The sequence below is a fragment of the Gracilinanus agilis genome, chromosome 6, assembly GCF_016433145.1.
Source record: "Gracilinanus agilis isolate LMUSP501 chromosome 6, AgileGrace, whole genome shotgun sequence".
In the NCBI taxonomy this organism is placed as follows: Eukaryota; Metazoa; Chordata; class Mammalia; order Didelphimorphia; family Didelphidae; genus Gracilinanus; species Gracilinanus agilis.
In genome coordinates this window covers 279,617,688-279,630,795 of record NC_058135.1, presented here as the reverse complement: position 1 = coordinate 279,630,795, position 13,108 = coordinate 279,617,688, and the positions used below count along the sequence as shown (strand labels likewise).

Below are 13,108 nucleotides of genomic sequence, written 5' to 3'. Positions count from 1 at the left end.
GTTTCTCCACTCTGGTCCAAGAATTTCCTCAGTTTAGGGGAAAAAACAATAGCCTATTGTTTTCTTATCCTATTTCATGAGAATAACGGAGAAAACTTTTCAGAACCATATTCCCATTCCTCAAAACAAAATATTACTTTGTCAGCCAGATTTGTTGTTGTTGTTGTTGTTGTTGTTGTTTTAATTAGAGATTCTATTTTATCTCAGTAATTAGGCATAATTCCTCAGGGATCTCAATTTCTCCTATCTTTTATTCTTCCTACTTGACCAGCTTTTCTTCTTGGCTTTTATAGGGGTGACTCCTAGTCATGTGACTTAAGTTAGATGGCCACAGATAAACCATTCTGACTTCAGTTTCTCTAATTCCATTTTCTCTGTTTTGTTTTGTTTTTTTTCCAACATATGACTTGTTCAAGAAAGCATGTGGCAACCTACTTTGAATTTCTATGAAAAGTTTCTTCTGATGTCTCATAGTGGTATAGCTGAAACTAAGTACTCTAAAACTAATTGAATGAAGTACAACTTTTGCACATCCTTCTAACCTATAAAGACTTAGAATGGCATCTGGGGATGGACTATGATATATTTTTCTGTTATTCAAAGGACACTTTGGCTTAGTTCAGAGAGGGAGGGTTACCCCTAGTCAATCAATGAGTCAATAATATTTATTAACTGCCTACTCTATGCCCAGCACCATCCCAAGCACAGAAAATAAAAAGAAAGTTAAAATACAGTCTCTACCTTCAAGGAGCTGACAGTCTAGCAAACTGCAAATAACTATGTACAAACTTTATCCAAAATAAATTGGAAATAATCAAAAGAGCAAAGACACTAGAATTGAAATCAATCAGAAAGAGTTTCTGTAGGTTAGATTTTAGCTCAAACTTGAAGGAAGCTAAGGCAAAAATCTGGGACCAGAAAACTATAGAGTGAATGAAAAGACAAAATGTCCCTGTTGGTGACTGTCTTCTGCTTCCATAGTAGCAGTGGGTGAAAACTGAAAAAGAGACAAATTGTGTAAAGGAAACAAATTTAGAAATCATTCATTTATTGTTAAGCAATCCACCACTGGTCTTTTTTTTTCATGATTCAGTAAGGATATTTATTAATCTGTGCTCTAATTAAATGCCTTAGATTTTTTTTTTAATTACAAGTCCAGCATCTGGCTCGGAGAGACTGGCAAATATATCATGATGACAACAAATAATGTTTTCTTTTGTTATCTTGAATTTCATTTTTATTTATTTAGAATATTTTTCCATGGTTGCATGATTCATGTTCTTTCCCTCCCCTTTTCCCTCCCCCTTCCCAGAGCAGAAAAGCAATTCCACTGGGTTTTTCATGTACTGTTGTTCAAAAAAAAATTGAATTGAGTAATCAATTAAAGTCGACATCCCCAATCATCTGCCCATTGAAACATGATCAATCATATGTTTTTCTTCTGTGTTCCTACTCCCATAGTTCTTTCTCTAGATGTGGATAGCATTCTTTCTCATAAGTCCCTCAAAACTGTCTACCAGTGGTCTTTTTGAAAGACAACTCCCATGACTATGTAACTGGTGTCCTCTGGCAGATGTTGATTCTCAGGAACTGGTCACTTGAGTCTATTGCAGAGACCTTATGGCTACAATGATTCCAGGATGAATCAGAATCCCAGTGAAATCTCAGCCAACTCTCTTTGATACTCTTCTCTCAGTCTTCAAATTTCTTCTCTTTTCATTCCTCTCTCTTTTCCTTTATTTCTCTTTTCTTTCATATTCATCAGAGTGAAGCATATTCACAAGAAAAGGTCTAGTTCTTCAACCCTGACCAACAATAATCTCCCTTCTTATAATGATTGTTGGAAGAAAACAAGTCACTTCCCTTTCCAGAAGTGGAAAATGGCTTTTGGGGAATTCTTAAGCATATAATAGACTTTTAAAAAACACGATGAGAAGTAGTACGTAAGGGATGCACTCTATGAGAAACTGGATCAATGAAGTTTGGAGACCTGTAGTAACTGCTATAACAACTTCCCAAATTCTCTTGGTTCTTTAATTCTTATTTCTAACCCTCACCTAAGATTTATCACTGACCATATTTTATGTCTTGAATTCATTCATTATGCAGAGTTGATTTTTCTGATCATTCCTCTTTTGTTTCAGGTGGAATGACACATCACTCTCAAATGACATTTATGGAGAACAGATCTGAAGTGAATGAGTTTATACTTGTAGGATTAACAGATGCCCCAGAGCTTCAGGTTCCTCTCTTCATAATGTTCACTCTCATCTACCTCATCACTTTGGTGGGGAACCTGGGGATAATAGCTCTGATCTCCTCGGATTCCCGCCTCCACACCCCCATGTACTTTTTCCTCAGTAACCTTTCTCTGGTGGATTTTGGCTACTCCTCAGCTGTTACTCCCAAGGTAATGGCTGGACTCCTCACAGGAGACAAAGTCATCTCCTATAATGGATGTGCTGCACAGATTTTCTTCTTTGTGTCTTTTGCCACAGTTGAAAGTTTCCTCTTGGCTTCCATGTCCTATGATCGTCATGCAGCTGTATGTAAGCCCCTACATTATACCACTACCATGACATCAACTGTATGTGTACATCTGGCCAGTGGTGCATACATTTGTGGCTTTTTAAATTCCTCCATAGTTACAGGAGACACCTTCAGCCTCTCCTTCTGTAGTTCTAATGTAGTCCATCATTTTTTCTGTGACATTCCTCCTCTCCTAGTTATAACTTGCTCTGATATTCATAGTACTGAGATAGTAATTTTTATCTTAGGAATATTCACTGTATTTTTTCCCTTTCTGGTCATCTTAACTTCCTACCTTTTCATCTTTGTTGCAATCCTGAGGATCCATTCTGCCGAAGGGCGCCAAAAAGCCTTCTCCACCTGTACTTCCCATCTCACAGCAGTGTCCATATTCTATGGGACAATCATTTTCATGTACTTCCAACCGAGCTCAAGTCATTCCATGGATACAGACAAAATGGCATCTGTATTCTATACCATGGTCATCCCCATGTTGAACCCTCTTGTCTATAGCCTGAGGAACAAAGATGTTAAAACTGCTTTTCAGAAAGTGGTGGGGGGACAAAGACTCCAATTAGATCATTCTTTATCTTAAAAAGAAAGCACAATCTGCACCTTCTTTCTCTGGGATCTGACTTAGTTTGACTATTTTTCTTATCCATGTAGGAGTTTAATTCTCATTTTTCTAGAGACAATGCCATTTCATGGAAGGAGCCCTGGATTTGAAAGGAGGGGAGACCAAGATCTGAATATTGACTGATACTTTTTTTAGGTGTGTGATTCTGAGCATGTGCTATACTTCTCACAGTTTACTTCCATGTAAAGTGAAGAAAAATAACATTGAATTAGCTATCTTAAAATGAGTTTAATGTCTGCTTGTGAGAATTAAATACAATGAGAAAGAAAAAGTATTTGGAAACCAGCTTTACTGCATTCAAATGTCTATCGTTATCTCTTTTAGAAAGTTAGCATAATATAATCATAGGATCTCATCTAGAAGGGTCTTCAGAAATCAGCCTTCTAATAGATATTATTATTTGCATCAGCATCAGGCAGAATAGTGAAGTCACTCACAAAGTCACTGAAGAGTAGACATATCAACTGTCCCCTCATAACCTAGGTTTCATAGACTGAGACTATCTTCCCATGAATTGATGACAGTCTCAAGGTGACTGATTCTCATAAGAGGAACAATCCTTCATGAGTATAGAAAGGAATTCCCCTTCTCCCTCCCTTCTTCTCCTCTCTTCCCACACCATCTTATTTTCTCCCTCATCTTCCTTCCTCTCTCTCTCTCTCTCTCTCTCTCTCTCTCTCTCTCTCTCTCTCTCTCTCTCTCTCTCTCTTTCTCTCTACTAAAGCATAGCAGTACAGCCCCACATTTTCTGGGTAATATCTTTTCCTGTTACTCCAGTAACAATAATGATCACTTGTGGTTAAAGGCACATGGTGAGCTGAATGCACTTACTAGAAAACCCACCCAAAAAGGAGATTTAAGTTTCTGGTCCTTTTTTTGCCTTTCTTTTCCTTAAATGAACACAGGTCAGACACTGATCTGATGACTGACTTCTCTAGTACCCAAGATGGCAATGATAGAGATTTGCTACAGAAACACATGGCAAAGGCTATTTATTTACATGCCTTCTTGATGGCACATATTCTGGAACTATCATTTTGCTGCTGAAACTTTTAAAAAGAAGAGGGGATTCCCTGAGGCAGCATGGTCTTTGAAGAAAAAGGAGGATAATCAACATAGGTCATGTCCACTGTCCCATTTGGAGAGTCAAAGCAGAAATTTCTTGGAAATTGGTGGTATAGTGAACAAGGCAATATAGTGCAGAAATTACAGGCTTTAGAGTCAGGAGAACGTCAATTTAGATCATTTTTCAGACAATTGTTAGTTGCACAATTCTGATGAAATCATGTACTTTATCACCATCAGTTTCCTCATCTGTAACAATATCAAGAGCACTTACCTCACAGAGTTGCTGTGAGGAGTAAGTGAAATTATAACATATAAAATATTTTGAAAACCTTAAAGCACTATGTAAAGGTTTATTGTTGTTATTGTTATCATCATCATCAGTCACCATCATTTTATTGCTATTATCTTCTTAGCCAATCCTTTGGAAAAGGGTCATTTATTAGTTCCTTCATGGCCTCATCTTTGGAGAACAGAACCTGTGAGTTGTTTGGACAGCATAGATTTTATGGGAATAATATTGCTTATTCAGTAGCATTAAATGTAGGGATCCCTACAAGAAGGGGTAGAAATTACAAGGGAACCTTGGAACCTTGGGAATCTTGGAACACCTGGAAACCTTGAAGGGATTGTGTGCAGCCAATCCTATGGAAGAAAGGAATCTCAACAAAATATTACCATGGCATTCTGATGACAGTTCCAAGTTCGGTTCTCTTCTAACTAATAGATTCTTCGGGTAGTTTATATGTCTCCACGTTTGTTTAGGACTTTCTATGAGTTCTCTACATTTTTTGACTTTTTTCTCATGAGCAAAATAAAGGCTCTCCCAATATTAATTTGGTACCACGAATTATTGTGTATGAGATAGAAACTCATGTAGATTACTTTTTGGAGAAATCTAGGAACAGAGTATATATCTTATTATTGTAAAAATATAAACCAGAACATGATCAAAGACAGATTCCTGGGACATTCCACCTGTGTGTAATTACCAAGTTGAATTAAGATATTAATGACTGCTCTTTCTATCTGGCCATTCAACCAGCTCTATTTTAAACTAAGTATACTTTCGTCAAATCTACAGTTCTCTATCTTATCACCTAGAATAGCCTGAGAGGCTTGATCAACTACTGTTTAGAACTCATTAAACCATATCTATAGTATCCTCTTTTTTATGTTTCTTTTTTTTTTAACCCTTACCTTCTATTTTAGAATCAATACTGTGGGAGGCAGCTGGGTGGCAGCCGGGTGGCTCAGTGGATTGAGATCCAGGCCCAGAGACAGGATGTCCAAGGTTCAAATCTGGCCTCAGACACTTTCCAGTTGTGTATCCCTGGGCAATTCACTTAACTCCCATTGCCTAGCCCTTACCACTCTTCTGCCTTGTAACCAAGACATAGTATTGATTCTAAAAAGGATTTGAGTAAGGGCTAGGCAATGGGGGTTAAGTGACTTGCCCAGGGACACACAGCTAGGAAGTGTCTGAGGCCATATTTGAACCTTGGACCTCCCGTCTCTAGGCCTGGCTCTCAATCCACTGAGCCACCCAGCTACCCCCATATAGTATCCTCTTGATATATTAGTCAGCTAGATTGTTATGTGCATATAACCTTCAGGACCACGGCCTGTAAGAAAATTTTGCCAGGTAAAGATGGACAATTAAAATTATCACAATTTTACAGATAAGGAAACTGAGCTACAGAGACAATACGTAAAGCTAAACAATACAAATAATTTAATAAATAAGAGGCAGATCTAGGACTCTAACATGTCCAGGTTTTAATACTCTTCACCCTACATTACATTGCTCCCTTTATATTTCAGAATGATATTGGAACCTTACAACAATTCTGTGAGTTATGTAGGCAAGGAGAATTAGCCTTATTTGACAGATAAGTGAACTGAAACAGATAGTAATTAAGTGCCTTGCTCAAGGTCTGATTGCTAGGATCTCAAGGCCAGGGCTACCAATAACCAAGGCCCTTTCAGCTCCATAGCCCTAACAATGAAATAATAATGACAAAATCAGCCAGGGGGAAACAATCCCCATAGACAATCAGTATTCACTCCCCATGACTAAAGAACAGTTTAATGGTTTGTTTTGTACAGATCCTAGGTATTTCCAAGGGACACAGTCCCCCAGGTCTGTATAAAGCCCTTTCCTAATCCAGATCTTCAGCCACTGTCATCCAAATGTTATCTACTTTTTCAGGTCTCAATGCTGTCAGATCAACTTGGGAAAGAAAACCTTTGAATAGCTCATTCATATAATTTCCATTGTCCATTTTAAGACTTAGGAGGAAAGATCACTAGATTTACTTCCCTCCAGGCCTCAGTAATGGCCAAAGACAATTAGATTAAACTGAGATATAGACTAGCCACTGGAAAGGGAAGCTAAGAGTCACAAGACAGGAAGCAGAGCTGAGTGCCCCAGGACTGCTTCCCTGCCACAGGTGACACAGACAAAAATAAAAAACCATGATCTGCTCCTGATATGTCACATGTTGGTAAGTGGAGATTAGAATGAATAAATTGAGACAGGTTGAGAGCTCAGAGGCTTCCGTGTTTCCTGATGACTGCTTTCCTCAGGGTTGGTGTGGTAGGGGGCCCAAAATGGTGGCCACAGCTTAGAAGCTAAGTACCTCTCTTCTATTTTTCCATCTTCTTCTTCCTGTTATTTTGGATTTAATAAAATCATTAATCTACAGCCAGTGTCATAAATTTTAAATTCTTATAAATAGGTTGTTGCTGTGATCATTGGAGATTAGCAAATGACTTCCAGGTGGAGCCAGCTTATATTGGTAACTTTCATAATGAGGTAAAGAATTCTGATAGGTTCAGTTTCTCCCCAAGGTAGCAAGTACATGACAATTTGCCAGTAGGAGAACAAATGACAGATAGGGGTACGTGACAATGAGTATATAATGAAAAAAGCTGCAGACTCAAGTGTAAATTTCCCATTATTATTTCCCCCAACACTGATTGACAAGCAAGGATGGAAACAATGAGTCACTGAGACACATAATTTTCAATAGTAACATAAATGTCATTATCCATTTTATAGATGGGAAAAGGAACACCAAATGATTTAACTTAACTCTATATTGCCTGATAATCAACGATTCAATTAGTAAAAGTTTCCTCCTTGGAAATTCCCTATGCTAATGAATTTGAAGGTCCATTTCAGAAATAAAAAAAGGCAGATAGTATAATACTCTGGACTCCCTTTTCCCAATAGCCCAAAACTCAGTATTTAAAGGGACAAGGATCAATGCTAGAACTCTGACACAAAACATCACTTTCCCTTCCTTTTGCTCATTGTCCCAAACTAAATTTAATCTAGAAAAGTCTTCAAAATAAAGCTAGTAATAACTTGTGCCTGGATTTCCTAAATATAGATTCCTTCAACTCCTACAGATACATGCCTACATATGGTATTGATTTCTTCATCCAAAAACTATTTGTTCATATCTTTTGACCATTTATTAGTTGGAGAATGGCTCTTATTCTTTTTTTTTTTTAAATTAATTTAGAACATTTTTCCATGGTTACAGGATTCATGTTCTTTCCCTCCCCACAACCCCCTTCCCCCCCCCCCCATAGCCAACACACAATTCCACTGGGTTTTACATGTGTCATTGATCAAGACCTATTTCCATATTATTGATATTTGCACTAGTGTGATTGTTTAGAGTCTACATCTCCAATCATATCCCCATCAACCCATGTGATCAAGCAGTTGTTTTTCTTCTGTGTTTCTACTCCCACAGTTCTTCCTCTGAATGTGGATAGTGTTCTTTCTCATAAGTCCCTAAGAATTGTCCTGGATCATTGCATTGCTATTAGTAGATAAGTCCATTATGTTCAATTGTGCCAGTGTATCAGTCTCTGTATCAGTACAAAGTTCTCCTGGTTCTGCTCCTGTGCTCTGCATCAATTCCTGGAGGTCATTCCAGTTCACATGGAATTCCTCCAGTTCACTATTCCTTTCAGCACAATAGTATTCCATCACCAACAAATACCACGATTTGTTCAGTTATTCCCCAAATGAAGGGCATATCCTCGTTTTCCAATTTTGCTCTTATTCTTGATAATGTTTTCTAGATATTTTTGATATGAGACCTCAGTATGAGAAACTATGAATTCCTCCCTACTATTTTTCTGTTTTTCTTCTAACATTAGCTACATTCATTTTATTTGTACAAAACTTTTTAATGTAATCAAAATTATCCACTTTTCATCTAACAATGTTCTCTATCTCTTGTTTATTCATGAATTCTTCTCCTATCCGTAAATCTGATAGAAATCTTACTTGTTCTAATTTGCTTATGAAATTTTCATTTTTATGTAGGTCATGTATCCATTTTGATCTTATCTAAGTAAATGGCATGAGATACTGGTCTATACCTAGTTTATGCCAAACTGCCTTCCAGTAATCCCAACAAGTTTACCAAATAGTGAGTTCTCACCCCTAAAACTTGAATTTTACTTTTTTCAAATATAAGGTTACTATAACCTTTTATCACTATCTGTTGTATGTCTTTCTGTTCCACTGATCTACTTTTCTATTTTTTTAGCTAATAACAAATAGTCTTGATAATTGCTGATTTATTATATAGTTCAAAATCAGGTACTGCTAATCTTCCTTCTTTTACATTTTTAAAATTAATTATGATAGTGTTGAATAAGTAGATTATTTTAAGGACTGTTGTTTTAATTATCTTTCTCCAATTATTTAAATCTAATTTTCTTATGTGTGTAAAACTTGTATTATAATGAAGTTCATGAAGTTCCTGAGGTTTTTTTTGGGGGGAAGGGGGCAGGAATTACCAAGTAATTGATTCTGTCTATGGTTATTTTAAATGGAGTATCTCTTTCTATCCCTTCCTGCAGGTACTTGTTAGTGATATATAGAAGTGCTAATGATTTCTGTGGGTTTATTTTATATTCTGCTACTTTACTAAACTTATTGATAGTTTCAACTAACTTTTTAGTTGAATCTCCAAGATTTTCCACATATGACATTGTATCATCTGAATGATTTTATTACTTCTGTCCATTCTTATTCTACTTGTTCTTCCCCTATTGCTATTCCTAACATTTCTAATATAATATTAAATATTGGTTAAAATGGGCATCTTTGTTTCATACTTAATCTTATTGGAAGGTTTGTAATTTTTCCTTTTGACAAATAAAATTTTCTGATGGGTTTTGGTAGATATTTCTTATTATTTTAAGAAAAAAAATCCACTTATGTCTGTGCTTTCCATTTATTAAATAGGAATGAGTGGGGTTTTTTGTCAAAAGCTTTTTCTGCATCTATTGGTTATAATCACATGTTTTGGTTTTTTTTGCTTTTGTTATTGATATAGGAAAATATGCTAATAGTCTTCCTTATATTAAACCATCACTGAATCACTATATAAATCCCGTTTGGTCACAATGTATTATCTTTGTGATATGTTGTTGTAGTCTCCTAGCTAGTATTTTATTTAGGATTTTTGCATTCATATTCATTAATGAAAATGGTCTATAATTTTCTTTCTCTGTTTTTTCTCTTTCTAGTTTAGGTTTCAGCACCATATTTTTTCCACGAAAGGAGTTTGGTAGGAGTCTTTCTTTACCTATTATTTAAAATAATTTATTTAATATTAGAATTAGTTAATCTTCAAATGTTTGGTAGAATTCACTTATAAATTCAATTGGTTCTGATAATTTTTTCTTAGGAACTTCATTTCCTATTCAATTATTTTTTCTAAAATTGATTTATTTAGATAATATATTTCCTCCTCTGATGGTCTTAACAGTTTACATTTTTTGTAGATGTTCATAGATGGTACAATCACCTTTTATATTTTTAATGGTAGTGATTTGATTTTTCTCTCTGTCTTTTAAATCATATTAACAAGAGGTTTATCTGTTTTGTTGATTCCCCTAATAAAATCCACAACTACTTCTATTTAATTCAAAGATTTCCATGCATTGTTTTATTAATCTTGTCTTTAATTTAAATTTGTGGCTTTACAAGCTTTTTTATGACATTCCTTTGATTTCTCTAGTTTATTGATATAAGCAATTAGAGATATAAATTTTTCTCTAATTATTGCTTTTGCTGTATCCCATACATTTTGGTTAATTGTCTTATTATTTTCTTTAATGAAATTCTTTTTTTCCATCACTTTTTCTTTAACCTAATCATCTTTAAGATTGTTATTTAATCTCCAATTAAATTTTTTGCTTTGTGTTTCTATAGTCCCTTATAACATATAGTTTTGTTGTGTTATGATCTAAAAAAGATGTATTTATTATTTCTGCTTTTCTGCATTTAACTATAAGATTTTGTGCACTATGTTTAATTTTTGTAAAGGTATCATGAGAGAAAAGTATACACCTTTCTATTCTCATTCAGTTCTCATCAGATATCTATCATATTGTAGGATTTAAATTAATATCCAGCAACTCCAAGTATTAATTTTTATGAAGTTTGTTAATAATCACTTGAAGTAGAAAGAATAAAAAGGAAATAGAAGTAAAGAACCTAATTATTTAACAAAATTAAGACCACATGACTAAGTTCTCATTGACTGCTTAAAAATCCCACTCTACCAAAGCCAAGACAGGAAGACAAGAGAGTGAGAGGTGGGGCTTCAGCAAATGTATATCCTCCCTACATCAGCATGTAATGTGAGGAGAGTGGGGTGCTGGGAATTGTAAATTTTGGGGTAGCAGATTTTAATTACATGATCCTCCCTGTGATCCTTTGGGAGACTAGTTTCCCCAATGGATCATTTAAACATAAAACCCCATCTTATACCTCTAAAGATCTTCTAGCTAAAGGTGCATACAATATTGCACTTTCTAAGAGGAAACTACAATAATTAGAGATATGAGTGAAATATAAAAGAGAAAGAGCAAAACCAATTTGGGGGCAGTCCTCTTTGGCATAAGAGTTTACATTCAAAATAAATGCATTCAACCCCCCACAGATCAATTTCATTACATCCCAAAGTTCATTCTGGATATTTTGGTGCAGTGTGTGTTTTCTACAGGCATGTTCATGGCACCTTCTCCAAGCAGTTTACTTTCTTTATTCAGGGAGGTAACAAGTTTCTTATCCTAAAATTACTCTCAAAAAAGAAAAAAAAATTTTAAATGAGAATTTTATGACAATTATGCAATCCCCCTGAGGAAGTTGTTGACAAACACATGGATCACCCAGGAATACATGTCTGAGTTATGAGGTATATGAATCAATTGTCAAAAGAAAATCCAAAACATCCAAAAAACCAAATAAAAGAGAAAAAAAGTAACTTCTGGATGAAATATATAATATAAAATTCTTATGTGTAAAAATTCTAATTAAAGAAAAATAAACCTTTAACAGATCCCTGAATCAGGGCCTAATTAAAGTGATTTATGTCTCACAAGCCTGTAGGACCATTGCAGCAATATGCACTTACCCAATCAGCAGTCACGACTACCGAAAATTGCCACACTTATGAAAGACCAAAAAGGGACTGGATTTTTCAAGCAGATGGGAAATAGCATTCCCTGGTCTGATTTTGCCTTTGCTTTTGGGGATACAGGAATATCTTGATGGATTACGGATTGAGGAAAAATGGGTGAGGATAAAGGTTTTAAGGTTAAACTAAAACTAAAACTTAATTGATAGAGAGGCTGTTCTTTTGAGAAAAAGCCTCAGACAGAATTCTGCCATTCTGGCTAGTTTTGCAACCTCGGCCTAGTTCAACTGCTAGACATCAAAGCTGGCTAAGTTTAATTGATAATAAATAACTGATGTTTCTTCTGAGATGAATTTGTTGATGATGTTGTTCATTATTTTTGTTGATGATGATGATGATAAACTACACTGCAAATTGCAGGATATGACAGTAGACCTAAGTAGGTAGACCCTAATGTAGATCAGTTAACGGAAGTCTTTGGTGAAGCTTCTGGGTTCAAATGGAGAGCTTTTCCTCTTCCATCCTTTCACCCACCTAACTCACAACTGAGCCTGTTTGCTTGGGGGTGACCTCCTATTTTAGGGGTGCTCCAACGGTCTTTCCACTGTCTCATGCCTGCTCTGGGATTCTAAAATCAGAACCCCCATCTTGCTACAGTTTGCACAAGATGGCTACTTGCAAAACTATTTACATAAAGCTTTTGGGTATGCATTAATATTAGAGCAAATGGATATTTTAAACTTATAATAGTACAAAATCAAAAAACCATTAATACTGGTAACAGTTGCTTCAAATACAAAAAATTAGAAAAAAGAAAACTCAAATACTCTATTGCACATACAAGGGTAAAAAGCAATAATATTTTTTTAATCAAAAATATATAGTTCACAATCAGTGACACAATGTGTTTGCCGAAGGAGAGGCAGAATGCAAAAGTTCCTCACTCAAAAATGAGATCCATTTCCTTTTTAACTTAGCTATGATCCACAGTATTAGTGTATATAATTTTCACTAAGTAAACAGCTTTATTAAAAAAAAACAGTAACATAGCAGTTAATGCACATTCAAGATGTATCAAAATCCCCAAAATCATAAGAGCACATTTAAATGATAATAGCAAACAAACCCACTATCATTAGGATTCACACGAGTCTCTTTAGCCACTGAAGCTCATGGATACTTTCCACAAGTTCTCCAAATCTAGAAAAATTTTCAACCTTAGCTGAGATATTTTTAACAAAGTCTATTAATGCCATCATATTGAAATTTGGCAGAAGAGCACAGAAAAAACACAAACTTCTATACTGCTAATAAAAACCTTTTGGGTCCAAAATGTCACCAAGAATCTAGATCATTCTGGTGGAAGGGTAGAGTAAGCTATAGAATTACAAATATAAAAAAAACATTTAGAAGC

At 35.3% G+C, this 13,108-nt stretch overlaps 1 protein-coding gene across 1 annotated transcript; it reads left to right on the top strand.

The window, feature by feature from the left end:
• Positions 1-2,167: 2,167 nt before the first annotated feature.
• Positions 2,168-3,124, top strand: LOC123252706 (olfactory receptor 5B2-like). The gene has a single exon (XM_044681965.1). The coding sequence runs from the start codon at positions 2,168-2,170 to the stop codon at positions 3,122-3,124; it is 957 nt and encodes a 318-aa protein (XP_044537900.1).
• The last annotated feature ends 9,984 nt before the right edge of the window (positions 3,125-13,108 follow it).